Below are 16,006 nucleotides of genomic sequence, written 5' to 3' on the forward strand. Positions count from 1 at the left end.
TAGAATAAAACTTTAATTAGATTGAGAATCATGTTTCTTGGAGCTATCTTTTTGTCCCACACCTGCCCAGCATTGATATGATCAAACTAAACTAATGCTAGGTTTACTTTGATCTTGATGGAAGGCCTAAAATACCTTCAACATATCCCAACTTAATTACAAATTCTGAAGAATCACAAAATAACAGCAAGTACCCACCATATCTTGGATCTTAGAACCAATCCACAACCGAAATGTAAACAGACTATCATAGATAGAATATGACTGCACATACACTACATTGGATGTTGAATGGTAACCATGGTCCCCAATCGCCTAATATTCAAATGCCTACATAAACTGTGCCTTCTTGTACTACATTTTAACCAAAAGAGCCAAAACACCCTGATATTTCTTAAACCTAGGCCAACTAATTCTTTTGGAAGTCAAACCAAACTAAGTTGCCCACTCCAAATTCTTCTAAAAAATAGATAAGGATTGAAAAGTCTTTTAACTCAGAATAGGTCCACCATCTGAGGGAAGAAAGTAACAGCTCCATGATGCTAACCATCTATCCACCTGAATGATCAAGTCCCTGTTAGCTTCTTTATCTCGCTTGCACATAATAGCAACATAAGAGAGAATATCCCAATCTTTTGGACCCTATATTTGTTCCAGCCATTCAAAAAGTAAACCGATTCCTCCACAGAAATTTTAGAAAATAAAATCACAACAAATGTTGATCATTTTTTGCCTATAGAAACCCACCAAAGGTCCAAAACACATGTGCACAAGCACGGGCACACAGACACAAAAAAATAAGCCCTCTTAATCATATTGTCATGCTTGAGTAGAACAGAATTATAACCTAAAGCATGTTGATGAAAGTGAACGATATTAGGCCACATTTGGCATTGGTTCTATTTTTTGAAAGTTCGCAATTGTTCTATGTGCACTAGAATAATTGAGGATGGTTTTGATATTTCGTTTTAAGATTCTAGGTTCAAGCATCTGTTTTCCTCTGACCATCACAACAATGAGACCTGTGGATGCCATTTATAGATGGAACACTTACATTTTTAGCAGATATTCCATCACTAGTTCTAGCTAACCTACTTAAAAACAAATTACGTATAAAATCAATATAAAGATTTATAGGCCAGCTGGTGTGGACACCAGTGCCAGATCACCTGTCACTCAGGTCTACAGTCACCGCAGGAGGATGGTTCGGCCAATTTCGTTGTAGTTAGAGTGATTTTATTTTAGTTTGATAGCCTTTAAGCTTATTTAGACATTTTGTTATTTTGATAGCCTTTGGGCTTATTTAGGTATTTTGTTATCTTTGAGGGTCTTTGTGAGATTAGTTTCCTTGTAGGGGTCTTTTTGCATTTTGGGTCTTATATATATGTTGGAACATATGTTGTATGGGGTATGTTTTGAATGAAATTTTGATTTCTTTCTTCTAACTCTGGCGTGAAACCCTAAGCAGAGCTAGGTGTGAAGCCTAATTCCTTCTTTTTCCTTCCTCTCTCCTTCTCTCTTTCTTTTTTTTCTTCCATGTTGTCCGGCATCAGCATTGGTATCAGAGCAAGGCAACAAAATTTTTCTAGGTTTCTATGGGCACTGTTCTTCACGTGGGGGCCCAAGTTAAGGGTGTAGGGGGGGGGGGTTCGGACGTCTCTTCCAAAGCTCCTTCCTTCCAGCTGAGGAGTGGTTCTCCGTTTCACTGTCTAAGCCGAAACCCAAATCCGACGGCACACGAGGAAGAGAGGTCGGCAATCGGATGCGAGAAGAGGAACACGCCCGATCATGAGTGACTCGACGCTGCCTCGCCGCCCTACGTTGTTGTCGCCCCTCATCCAAAGCCAAGGAAGAGCCTCACTCCCACCTCCGGTCGCCTTCCTTGACCGCAGCCGCCTCATCGCCATCTGAGATCCGCGTTCAGCTGTTACTATGTTCCGCTTCCACGAAAACAGGTACCCCTTCCCCTCAAAGACCCCATGAAGGAATCGAACCAATAGCGGATTACCGGAACGGGTGCGCCTGCTAACCCGAATCCAATCGGGTTAAAAAAAAATCCGTATCGGGCGTGAAACGAATTAGCGAAGCGGGTCATGCCCATTAACTTGAACCCTATCAGATCTGAGTTTAAAAAAAAAGTTACTGCTCACCTTCTTCCTCCGTGACCGCCCTGCAGCGTTGTCGTCACCCTCGCCTCGCCTCCTTGGTCCTCACTGTTTCCGCCTCCACCCCCGCCTTCCTCGACCCCTGCCGCTCCCATGGCCTCCTCTGCGGCACCCTCAACGCCCTTTCCTCCTTCAATCGCAGCCTCCTCGTCTCCGCAGCCATCCGTTGACGACTTCGCCACCGCCTGGGACAGTGCCTCCCTCAGTCCCCTCCCTAACCCGAGTCTCGACCGATCTTCTCCGCTTCGCCGCCCCTCTCCCTCCCTCTTTCGTCTCCTCGAGGGTTTCGGCATCGAAACCCTTCTCACACCGCCCGATCTCGTCCCGCCCCTTCTCATCGGGCCCACTGCACACTCCCCCCCTTCTCACCCATAGGCCCGCCAGGCCCACGTCCCGCACCGCACAAACTGTAGGCCCAGCAAGCCTGATCGCCCCTCCTCTTTTCTAACCCCTATTACCTCTTCAGGCCCACCACCACCCCTCTTTAAGCCGTAGGCCCAGCAGGCCCATTTCCGTACACCGCCCTCCTCATCCGCAGGCCCGCCAGGCCACACCGCACACCCTCCCCCCTTTTATTTCACAGGCCCCATGAGTTGCTGAGATCAGGCCCGCTGAGTTGCTGTGATCAGACTCGATTTGAGCCATTTGAAGAGCTCGTTTGCTACGACCGCACTTCTGGTTGTCGTCCCCAGCCCAGGTCAGATCTCCTCTATTCCTGAAAATTCTATTTATTTGTCTAAAATTCAGCATCTATGAACTTTTGTGTGCTCTGTTGATTTATCTTGTTGTGTGAATTCAATACATACACCCCAACCTGAGAAATCCTTGTAGTGGCCCATCTTTGCTATTAATTGTAGGGCTGCCTAATCTTTGGAAGTTCTTCGAGGCTCTGTAATACCCTGCAACATACGAAAAACTGGCACTATTTGACTGCAATTACTTGCTTGCATTTATTACGTGATCTGTTTGAATTCATTTGCTAAGGATTAGCCTTCCGTTTATATTGAGCATATATAGTGAGCTCTAGGCATCATTTTCATACATTAGGTATGCCGAGGAACCACCACTGTCGTAGCATTGTAGGGCCACGCACAACTTTGCACATTCGTTACATGCACCTCCGTAATGGTCGTATTGTCTTCCAGCTAGAATCCCAACTTGCCATGGATCCCAACATCGAAGCCTTGCTAAGGGCTGTCCAAGACTTGACCACAGTGTTCACCCAGGTCAACGCCCAACTAGACTCAGTTGAGACTTTCCTTCAGAGGATTATGAGATCCAATGAAGGTAGTGCCTCCCATTTGGAAAGCCTAGTGGTCAAGGATGAAACCCTAGACCATCTAGGATATGTTCGACAAGGCCACCTTGACACTAATCCTTTTGCAGGCCACCCTCCAACCTACCCTCATCACGGAGGACCAGGTCCATTCCCTAATGTCGATAGGGATTATCGACACAATGTAGAACCCAGAGAGCCTCGTGACCATGATGAAGATGTGATGAAAGGCATTTGGTTTGAAGCCCTCATCTTCAAACTGGTTGCACGAAATGGACTTCTTTGAGTAGTATAATTTGTCTGAATGAAGGTCATTGGTCGAACTACGCATTTCGAGCCGTTACACCATGACCTAATGAACAAAGAGAGAGGACAAAACACCGAACAGCTTCTGGCTAGAAGACGTCAACCTGCCATAACTAACTGGATAGAAATGAAAAAAAACTCAAAGAAAAATACTTGCCCCTTAACTACCAAGATGATCTCCTCGATCGATGAAACAACTTGAGATAAGGCACCCGATCAACTACTGACTACATTGCCCAATTTGATGAATACATGATACGATGTAATGTGATTGAGGATGAGAGAATGGTCCTGAGCCGGTTCCGTAGAGGTCTCAATGATGAACTCAGGAAGAAACTTGTCCTCCGAAAGGTATCTACTTTAGACCAGGCCTATACATTCGTGCAAAACTATAAGCAGGTCTCCAAGTCCATGTTTGTGCGGTGCTTTGATGATCGGAGCACTTCCACTAATCCTGACAATCAGGGCACTTCCACTAATCCTCATTCTTTGGGGCTCAGAGCTTCTGTGGGATCCTCTGCCCCTAAAATCTCTTCTACTGTCCTTGTCTCAAGCCGAGACACCAAAAGCAAGGGAGTCCTTGGTGAGCCTTCCAAACCACATTCCATAATTCAGTGCTACAAATGCCAAGATTTTGGTCACGTTGCCTTCCAATGTGCTAACAAATCTCTCGTTATTGATCGACAGGAGCAGAGAGGTGATACAGATGACTTGGAGGAGCAAGTCTATGAACCAAACATCGATGACATTCAAGACATTGATGAGAAGTGTGATGGACTTGATATCCTAGCGTGCATCCATACTACACCTATATCATTTGCACCTATAGAGAGTCTGACCAGTCCACCATGAGTGTAGTTAGCTGTGCCCTCACACAATCCAAAGAAACTGATAACTGAAAAAGAATCTACTTATATTAAGTATGGAGAGAAAGGTTGTAAGATCATCATCGATAGCGGGAGTTGCATTAATGCAATATCCTCCAGCATCATCTCCTCTTAGGTTTGACTTCTATTCCCCAACCACAACCCCATAAGGTCTCTTGGATAGACATATCTTCTATTTACATCAAAGACATATATTATGTGCCCATTCATATCCTTTCTTATAAAGACACCATATGGTGTGACGTAATTCCGATGGATGTGGGACACCTAATTTTGGAAAAACCTTGGTTGTTCGACCTTGATATCACTATCTATGATCGATCCAACTCTTGTTCTTTCGTGTTCGAGGACAAAATGATTAAACTCAATCCTTTGCGGCCCAAGGCACCTGACAAGAACAAGAAAAGAGAAGTATCAAAGGACAAAGATCTCCACATCCAGCGTCCCGCTGAATTTGAGCAGAAAGTATTCAACGAATCTTTAGTGTCCGCTCTACTTGTTACAGAAATTCACCCCATAATTCAGTCAACAAGTTCATAGGCATGAGTCTATTTGAGGTAGTGCATAATTACAAAGCTAGAAAATCTCTAGATTTTCTACCTATGTCGCACCATGTTAGAATTTCTGAGGCTGCATATGCATTTGCATAACACATTCATGAGTTGCATCAGAAAATCCACAGGCGCATTCATGCAAGTAATGCTCATTATAAACTGCAAGCTGATTTCCACAGGCATAATAAGAAGTTTCAACCTGAGGACTATGTAGTGATCCATATTCGGCCCAAACGGTTTTCTTCTAAAACTGTTAAGAAATTGCAGGCTCGTAGTGCTGGGCCATTCAGAGTGTTGCACAGGATTGGCACTAACACCTATGTCATTGATCTTCCATCTGATTTTGGTATTAGCCCAACTTTTAATATTGAAAATTTGGTTGCTTACAAGAGCCCACCAACAATCCCCGATGACCCTTTTGCCGAGCCCTCTCCTGAGCCCGATGATTCCCCTATTCCTGCTTCCATACCAGCTTCGACTCCTTGACCCCTCCAACAAGCACAAAAAGAGCACATTGATGCTATTTTAGACGATCAAACAGTTTGTACCAGTGATGGAGGCATCCAACACTTCTTAGTTCGTTGGCGAGGACGACTAAAGTCCGACTTCGCTTGGATCACACGAGATGAGCTTCAGCAATTGACCCGAACCTGTTGGAGTACTACCAGAGCTACACCGAGTCGCGCTCGTCAAGGTTGACTTCTTTCCATCCGGAGGGAGCTAGTGCGGACACTAATGCCAGTTCACTTATCACTCAGATCCACAATCGCTGCAGGAGGATGGTTCAACCATTTTCATTGTGGTTAAAGTGATTTTATTTTAGTTTAATAGCCTTTGGGTATTTTGTTATTTGATAGCCTTTGAGCTTATTTTGGTATTTTGTTATCTTTGAGGATCTTTGTGAGATTAGTTTTTTTAAGAATCTTTTACATATTTGTGGGTCTTATAAATATATTGGACCATACATCGTATGGGGTATGCTATGAATGAAATTTTGATTTCTTTCTGTTAGCTCTGGCGTGAAACCCTGAGCAGAGCTAGGTGCGAAGCCTAGTTCCTTCTTCTTCTTCCTTCCTCTCTCCTCTCTTTTTTTTTCTTCTTCCCTGCTGTCCGGCATCACCGGCACATTAATAATAAGGAGCTAAATATAATAAATCGTAAAAACTACGAAACAAAGACAACAAAGTAAAATCTAACATATGCGGACAACAAAAAAGGATATTGAGGGAATAAAACAAGAATGCAATCATAAACAAGGGAGTTACAGGACTAACATAGAGCAAAACTTCCAAACAAGGGCATGTTGCCAAACAAAAAAAAAATACCCATATCCACCACATTCTTCTTTCTCTTCCCCTTCCTTATGAGGATCCAAATATGTAGTTTGATCCATCTTACCTGTCACCCTCACTCCTCTGGCATCGTTGTTGTGCTCCTCCGCTGTCATTAGAGTGCAGGAGCACTCCAACCTAGCCAAGATCAGATCATGACCATTGGGGCCATCCCTGACATGTTGAAGGCCTGGATTAACTTACAAACAGTGAGGTGAGGACAAAGGACAGGTGAAGAGGGCAGAGGGAGGAGCCAATGAATAGCACAGTGTGCGGTGGGGGAGAGGCAGCGGTGAAGGTGGAGGGAGGTTCATGTGGCAATGGGAGGAAGGAGGTCTCTAATTGGGCATCACGAAGGGAGTATGGGCTCGTTGAATAAATTCTAATGGGGCTTGATCTACCTTGAAAAATTTTGAGAATCAGAACTTCTTGTTTTTGAACATTTTAATATTTCAAAAGCAGAATTTAAATCAAAAAACATGCTTTTGTTATATCTTACTATCTTTCTGCTTTTAAAAATGAAGAAACATAAAAGAAAAGCAATACCAAACATGATCTTGAGATTTTTGATTTAGCACATGCTTAAGTGGGAATTTTATAAGTCAAGAAAAATCCTAGTATGGTATCTCCTTGAGAAGCAATTCTAGAAGTTGATGAAGCTGTTTGCTTTTGGACATCAACAAGATCCATAACCAAGTTGATCAGCTTATTCACAATACTAATAACCTTCATATTCCACAATAAATGTAGCTATAACACCAACGCACTGCAAAACAAACAAAAAAAAAAAGAGAGGGGCTTGTAGACATCACAGTAAGCAATAAAAGGAAAGAAGTCCAATTTTCTGAAGAAGACTTGGAGGCCTGAACACCAAGCACCTTATTACCCAAAAGTGAGCAACCTCTGGTCACCTAAACATCTAAGATTGAACAACCAACCAAGAATATAGGAAATGAGAAAAGGTTATGCACCAAAGAGGGATCACACACCTCCAAGCATGTGATTCTATTAATCCAGCAAAAGTTGCAACGGCCATAAAAAGCAAAACAAGAAACTCAAATAATTACATGTCTCATGAGCCTTTAAGAAACGTGCAATAAAACATGACAAGACTCAGAAAAAGATTACAAGGAGGGGAAGGAGAAGAAAGACGGTTTTTTTTTTTTTGCCCCAAGGGGGGTGTTTGGGGATGAATGTTCCCTCCAACAAAACCCTAGGATACAAGCTTCAAAGAAGTCCTTCTTACTCACGTTCCTTAAGAGAACCCACCACAAAAGAATTTGTCCTATTGTCACAAGTCTCTCGCTCTTATGCCCTAAGACCTCCAATTGAGCTCCCAGAGTTATATTAAAGGGAGGAAAAAATAGGACACACTTTACCAATTGCTACCTGTTGTTAGAACAAGAAGTTGCAAGCTACAAGCTATACCCACAGTGCCACCACCAAAAACATGCAACACCCCAAGGACATCATTTATAGCCCTACATCCAGAAGTAAAACTGCATCAAACTAAGCAAGCAAAGCACAAGAATTCAGCAGATTCTGTGGTATGCCAACCACTTTCACCTAAAATTCATTGCATCATCACTCCTTCCCTTGCATTAAACCAACATATCCGTATTGTCAAGGAACCAATTATCTGGTCCTTTCCACCAAAGAGCTACTTCATCAACTACCACGCTTTGTCCAACCTAAAGCAATAGCACTGTGTACAGAGAGTAATCGCAAACATAGCCTAGGGAAATACATTCAGTTTTTGATGGTAAATTATTTCTACAAATAATCTCACCTTCAGTTTAACTAAAAAGCACAAGTGAACAGCTTAATAACATCAAAACATGCCTTGCCACAGTGCATACCTTGTAAGAAGTAGTGAATGGTTAATCAAACATTTTAATATCCTTTATTTATCAAAGAAAAGTATGCGCAAATACCAGTGACTCATCAAGCACATCGATATCTTATGCTCACAGGATGCATCAGTATCTTGAAGCAACAAGTTTGTAATCTTCTTAATACTCCAACAGTGGGGTTCAAAGTACATGATGCATGATCTGTAGGCTAAGGCCAAGCTTTGTACCACATCATCAATCGTGACAGACCAAATCAAGAAAAAAAATCATAATTCAAGCACATTTACATAGCCAATATTTAATAGGAAAAAAACAATAATAAGCCCAGAGAAAACAGAGTAGAGATCCATCAAAAGATATGTACAAGTGAGAAGCCATACAGAGACGGAGACCGGACGCAAAAGACCGCAACTTAGACGTCCGGAATGTTGGCAAAGGAGAAGCCTTTGTATCCCTTGTACGCATAATACGCGATCCTCGTGTAATAGAATCCCGGAATGAAAAGTAACGACCCCAAAATCGCAAAGGAAATTCCTGTTGCATCAAAACCGAAAGCATCAGAGAAATCAAGCAGACCCCAAAAGAAAACCTGGCTATTTCCCAAAAAGCTCGAAGCATCCAAAGGGAAAAAGGAAAGGAGCAAGAAAGAAATCGAGGACCGAACCCCAGCTAGGGTTTCGACCAGGATAGAAGGAAAATTGCGGGGAAATACCGTGGGCTCGGTCACCGCCGACCCGGTTGCAGGCCATGACGGTGCCGATGGCGATACCGAGGGAACCGAAGACGAGGAGGGAGACTGCGAGGCCTATCTCCTTGATGGGCGGCCGATTCTGGACGACATTGGGGGAATCCATCATGATGTCCTCATCCGAGATGGAGAAGGCGTGGTCGACGTACGCCATGGGAAGAGGAGGCCGAGAGCTTCGAGAGAATACGAGAGGAGAGAAGTCGAAAGAGATGGAAGAAGCCAAACTGGCTGCAGCGTCTCCTTCTTTTAATTTTCTCTTTTTCTTCCGCCGCTGGTTTTGAACGAGTTGGAACTTGGAACGGAGACGAAGGAGCCCGCTGGGTCGCGGAACGCGTGAGAATGAAACAAGGGAAAGAGGTCGGAGGAGCTCTGCTCCTTGTCAGTGACTTAAATAGGCCACCGACTCGGATTATTGGCACGCGGGGGCCACGTATATTTGATCGGGAGTCGGATCTGGCGTTTGGTGACGGGGCAGCTTATACGGAAGTGCTGCAATTCCAAGCTAGAAAGACCGCGAGCCCGAATTTTAGAGCGGTGGCTGTTGGAGGTTGTCAATCTTTGGACACCTCGATTTTTTGAACAAAACAGCAAGTGATTTGGGCCGGCCTAAGTCATGCATGGTGCGTAATCAGCTATATTAAAGAATAATTTGGCCTAAATTCAAGAGGGCCCAAACCGTGGTGGAGGGAAATATTCCTATTTCAGAATATTTAGGTGATAGTGAGAGATAGGATGATTTTTCAGACTAAGCATATATTTTTAGACTAAGCATGTGTTTAGAAAGGCTAATAGGACCGTAGATTGGATAGCTTCTTATATGGCCTGCCACTTCGATAGCACCTTATGGGCTCGAAGGGAGAGTTGCCTAGGCACTTTATGACTTGTTGTTTTCTGATTTTATTAGATATATCCATACTCATGACTTATGGAATATCCGTTTTAACCAAAAAAAAATTCTGATTCGTGATGAGTGTGAGTTTTGACTGGTTGGATATGACATCGTTTTGTGAAGAATCCAGCTCAAGATCTTTTCGCTGATGCATACACACAAACATACACTATTATATTTTGTGGAAGAATCAAGCTCAAGATCTTCGGACTTGGAAGGTGGAACGAGAACACAAAGAGGTCCCCCGGATTTTCAGAAGTTTAGGCCAGCATGGTAACATGCTTTTCCACCTGCCGCCTAATTTTTGGGCTTGCTGCGGTGTGGATTTTTGAACTAACGGCCGTTTGCTTGCTGCGATGTGCCTTTTGATATATGGGCCCTCCATTGAGTTCGACATCAACATGAGATTGTGTAAAGAAAAAAACATACAAAGAAAACAAAACGAAAAAGAAAAAACTGGGAACAAAACTCGGTCGGTGCAAGCGTGACAAGATCCTTGCATACTTAGGAATTCTTCTGTATGTATTGTTTCGTTTAGCATAGCCAACTTCTATAGCTATCTTGTGTTAGTTCGGATGATGGCATTATCTCCTGGGTCTCCTGACAAAAGAGTGAAAGTTCGATTCTGAGTAGCTTTTTTATGATCTTGTTATCAAACCCGATATGGAATTCTAGGTGCGCAAGCTTGACTCAGTCTATCTAAGTGTAAGAACTGGTTCATTTGGACCAGGTTCATCTAGGCCCTAAACCAAGGTCGGCAAATAGTTAGTCAATGTCATCCAAATTAAAGTTGGGCAGACCGTTTGCCAACTTCAACTAGAAGAAAGACGAAGAATGATTTGCCTACCTCAATTCAAAATTTAGAAAAAAAAGTTAGGGTTTCAAAACGGGGACACCCCATGTTTCAAGCAACAGAAAATCACCCAGCCGCCGACTAGATTTGGGGCACCCACCACGGCTTGTGGCGCCCATTGATAATCCCTCTCCTTGGTACTCATTAGCCAACTGTCGGTTGGCTAAAGGAGCCACCACATCAACCTTTCTCTCAACCAACCCCGCACCAACTACTTGGGAGGATGCAACCTCCCTCTAAAATTGCCTCCTAAGGAGGCCACCATCATCCCTTACTCTCTCTACTTAGATCGAACCCTTACTCCGCTCGCATCTCTCCTCTCTTTCCTTTTCTTCCTTGTTTCATCTACAAATCTTTTGTTTCTAGCCTTGCGGTCGAGATCACCAGTTTGCTCAATGTCGAAGCCCGCCACCTCCCTCTTTGCTGCCTTTTCAGCCTGTCAAAGCTAAGGGTGCAAATGGCTCGAGTCGGGTCATAAGTGACCCCGATCCAACTCGATTCCTTGTTCGGATTCTAATTTAGAACCTAGATCCAACCTAATAAAAGATCGGTTGGATCGGGTCCATCGCTATAATTTTTGACCTAACAAGTCATTTGGATCGAGTTGAGTCCATGTATAACTCGGACCCAACCCAAAAAATTCATGTTCGGGTCAGGTCCAGTTCGGGTCAACCCATCCATGGCTTCAAAACTTATTTGCACCCCCTTGGGCTGTGGCCCGTGGACCCAAATAGGTTTACAAATTCGAGTCAGGTCGGGTCGGGCCCTCGGGGCAGGTTGTAGAATTAAAAATCCAAAATTACTCAAATTTCAAATAGGTCGGGTCAGATCGGGTTGGGTTTGAATTCAGTAAACCTAAACTTGACCCAAAAAATGGAATGTGTCCAATTTTAGGTCTCGACCCAACCCTACGGGTCCTCTAAAATAGGTCGAGTTAGGTCTAAATGGATCTGGTCAGATCGGATCATGGGTCAACCCAATCCATTTACAGCCTTAGTCAAAGTCCTTCCTCTTCTTCTTTCTCCTCTTCTTCTTCTTCACTCTCGCACGGCTCTACGATGGACAGCAAAGGGATGTCCCTATTCCATAGGCACCCTCCAACGCGTCATCGGGAGCCAAGGCCACCACAATGGTGAGCCCCTATCTCTTTTTTGCTCTTCTTCCCACTCTCTCTCTCTCTCGCCACACCCCCCCCCCCCCCCCCCTTTCTTCTCCATTTCTTCTTGTGGAAGCGTCATCCCCTGCCTTCCACCCTCTTATTCCCTTTGTCATTATGGCTTGATCTACCTTCTCTTTCTCTCTTCTCTCTCTTCCTCACATGATGGTGAGGCCATCAAAGTGGACCTTCCTCCTATCCTACAATAACACCATATTTGAGGTGATCATGAGCTCCTTTTGGATCCCTGGGCTAGATTTAGGCTCGGGGATGTGCATCCAGAACTTTATAAGATTGTTCGAACAATCATATTAAATTTGTTATCCTAGAAGCACCGTTGTTGCGACAATACTACTGCTTAGAGTTTGAGTTGGTATTATGAAAAAAGCAAGTCTTGCATATCCTTTAAGGATTTAACTATGAAAAAGGTAACTCTTGCAGCCATCTTCCGCGCATTTAGCTTGTGAGTTTCGATCAAGGTGTGACACTAGGAGCCCAAATTCATACTTTAGGTAGGACAATGCTTAGTATTGGGAGCCTCCTCTATATACAAAAAAAAAGTTTCTATTAAGGCTTTTTTTTGGATGAGTTGGTTCGACATTTTTCTAGTATTGATGAATTAGGCTTCCTTCATTTATCAGACCCTTTTAATTAGCAACCGGAAGTTTTGTGTTTGAAAATTGGACAATGAATGCACATATCCCTGAATATTTGGATCCGGATAATTATAGCTCAAGTGGATCCCCCCTCCCTTCCTCTAAAAAAGAAAACACTATTCTAGTGCATCTACTAATTACCTTGTTTTAAGTTAACTAGTTCATTTTCTACCATATGCACTCTATCTTCCCCTACTTATCTGGATGACTAAAAAAAAGAAAAGGGCCATTGGGCTAATCTCTGTGAACAACCCTCTTGTCACTCCACATATCTTTGTTGATTCCCTGTCTATAAGAGGATTATAGAAAGAGGAGTAAAAGATGCACATCATCTGCTGTGCATGAGACCTCACGTAAAGTTTCTGCCATGCTCTGAATCAAGTAGGTATCTGAAATTCAAATTTCCTAATTGGCATCTAAAAGTTTGAATTTTTCATACTTAGTAATCAACGGGGGACAAGTCATGGGCCAGAGAGAGGCCCAGCAAAAAGCCCAGATTCAAGACGAAGAGACGTGAAGGTAAAAATGGAGATTTCGCCACCAAGATAGTAGCCTGGTGGTAAGGGGGCGATAATTCCGCCCAAGTTGCCCGGGTTCGAAACGCACGGGCGTCGATTAAATTAGGGGACCGGATGCCCCACGCCCGGCTGGCTTGTTGGCGGTTATGCTTTCCTTCCACTTGTACCAAGGTGGCGCTGGGGTGACGTACCCACACGTGAGGCGGTGAACCCAGTGGGGTGAGCCCACGGGTCGGGGAAGGCACGCGAAACCTGCGACCTGTATCGAACATTCCCTAGTGGAAGGGGGGCCCAGTAATGGGGCTGCTACGCGGGTGGGCTGGTCCCTCCCCCTCCCCTTCTATTTTTAACCAAAAAAAAAAAAAAAAATGGAGATTTCAATGCAAATATTAACCTTTTGGCTTGTACCAAAAGGACAAAAGAAAGTAAAACAAAAACAGTAAAATGAATAAGATGTGCCAGCTGTCAGAGTTACCAGTACTAGATCGGACATACAATAATATTATATTAGGATTTAGGATAGTTGCTGAAGTACTTCAGGGGCAAGAGAGCGTGAGGTAGGCCCTCCCACCTTGCCCTTTTTTTTTTGGCAGGTCGCCTGTACCATAAAGATGTCGACCTATGGTCCAATCCACAAGCGACTCACAGATTTGGGTACCACATAGATAGCTTTGGATGGTAAATAAGCTAATCTATCAAAATCTATTTATTAAATAAATTAGATTCAAATTTAATCTATAATTTATTTAATAATTAGATCAGATCATGATCCGATATGTTTGTCATATTTAATCCGACCTATTTAATCTGTTTAATCCATTTAAATCTATTTAATTCGTTTAAAACCTACATAATTTTATTTATTTAATAAATAAGTTATGTGAGCAACGTTGGATTACCTATTTAATATATAACTCAAATTTTTATCTAAATTTTTTATCTATCTAATAAATAGAATAGATTTGGGCCGATAAATTTTTGGTCCCTATCATCCAAATTGCCTACATGCTTGATCACAAGACGCAACAAAAACACAAAAGAGCAAAAGAAAAATAAAGCATGAGTAAACTAAAAATTTGCATTTTTAAATCTAATTTGGAGGATCTTACATATATTTGGCAGGGTACTTAGAAGGCCTAAAGCCATCCATCAAATTTTCTCCCCTCTTGGAGCCATTAATCACAACTCACCTTCTTCTCGATTTAGTCCTATTCATCAGCTGAGAAAATCTTAGATAATTATACGGATTCAAGAAATCCAAATAATACCTTTTTGTTAACCATTTTGGATGAGGTTCGTTACCGCTATAACAAAAATGGACGTTCGAGATCTGTTCTGATTGATACGTGGCAGGCCTTGATAATTTTGTCGCCATCCTCCTTCGTGGACGGCTGAAAATTTCTTTGGAGGTTTTGGGAGTATAATATATGAATGTAATGGGAGTGGGTAAAATTTGGGCCGAGCCGAGGAATCGAGGGTGCGAGGAAACGGACGAGGGAGGGATGATCTGGCGGCACGTGGATTGTGCGGGCTTTTATTGCGGTCGGTAGCGTCTCTGCGGGCATGTGATCCCGAGGCAGATATTATGTGGTCCCTTTTCCATTTATCACCCATGGGCCCGTCTTTTTAATGTTGTTACTCGATAAGAATACGAATTGCTTTGGCTTATTCGGCATTGCAATTTCAACGTAATCCCATTGATGATGGTATTAATTATTATTACATATAGCTGATATATTATCAAAATTTAATTTGAAAATTCGTGGATTGTTGCAATCAGCTTCTTATCTTTAGAAAAAAAAATTAGCAAAAAAATATTATTTAGATTTGTTAGCTTATATAACTGTCTGAGTTCTACCAAGTGCATAGCGGATGCGGAACTAAACAATGCCCACATGCATCCCCACATACTCTCTCTATTTAAGCCTTATCATCATCGTCAAGTTAGGGATCTAGATATATTCAAATCTCGGCTTGTGATCAATACTCATAAAACTGTGGTGCAGTATCTTCTAGTGCATATGGGCTATAGATCGGATCCGCTTCAATACCATTTGTTACAATCGGGATCTTACCCAAAAAGCTAATCGGAAGATGTTGTTTGGGATTCGTTAATTCTATATAAGTACCAAGGATCTACGTACTGTATAGTCAATATGAGACTAAATACACGTTCGTATGGATCCTCATAATCATAGAAACTCTTAGATCTTATCTAGTTAAAACTAACTCATTTTGGTGTAAGTGTTAAATCATCAAAATCCTTGCAATGGGTTCAACTCAAGTACTTTAATTGTAAGAATTTTAAACATAATGATAGACTCCACGTGACAAATTTTTCGGATTTGCTAGAATTAATAGCTCGAGCACATTGTCAAACAAACTATTGAGTCATCTTGTGACGGTATACCATAAATTAGTAAGTTATTGCAACAAGTTGACTCATATTGCATGGATACAAATTAACATTAGCTTGGTTGGATGAATCAAGACTTGTCGTAATACGCAACCCTATGCTTAGCAACTATAAATTTTGGAGTCAAATTTTGGATGGCTCGTTACAAAGCATTATAAATATTAAATTTTGCTCAACTTTTCATATATTTTCTTTTCTTTATTGAAAAAAAGGAGGGGATTTATCCTCCAGCCAGCTGCCTAATTATAGATGTCATTGGATACTGCAATAATTGGCACCTATCACCAGCTCAAACTCCATATATCTTTTCTTTGGTTGGCAAAAAAACAAAGATGTTGTCCATATCTCTCTATGTGGCTTCCAATGAATAATGCAAAAATAGCAACATGTTTGGATAT

The 16,006-nt window shown here is 42.5% G+C and overlaps 1 protein-coding gene across 1 annotated transcript; it reads right to left on the reverse strand.

Annotated features, from left to right (window-relative positions):
• Positions 1-1,519: 1,519 nt before the first annotated feature.
• Positions 1,520-9,474, reverse strand: LOC103701510 (uncharacterized). Its single transcript, XM_017841427.5, has 2 exons — positions 9,085-9,474; positions 1,520-8,906 (listed from the first exon to the last, which is right to left on the reverse strand). Exons 1-2 carry the CDS (start codon positions 9,272-9,274, stop codon positions 8,785-8,787), a joined length of 312 nt encoding a protein of 103 aa, XP_017696916.1. The 5' UTR covers positions 9,275-9,474; the 3' UTR covers positions 1,520-8,784.
• Between the last annotated feature and the right edge of the window lie 6,532 nt (positions 9,475-16,006).

This window comes from Phoenix dactylifera, chromosome 2, assembly GCF_051530095.1.
Source record: "Phoenix dactylifera cultivar Ajwa chromosome 2, Ajwa_hap1_PhDact_Kaust_v1.1, whole genome shotgun sequence".
NCBI classification, from domain to species: Eukaryota; Viridiplantae; Streptophyta; class Magnoliopsida; order Arecales; family Arecaceae; genus Phoenix; species Phoenix dactylifera.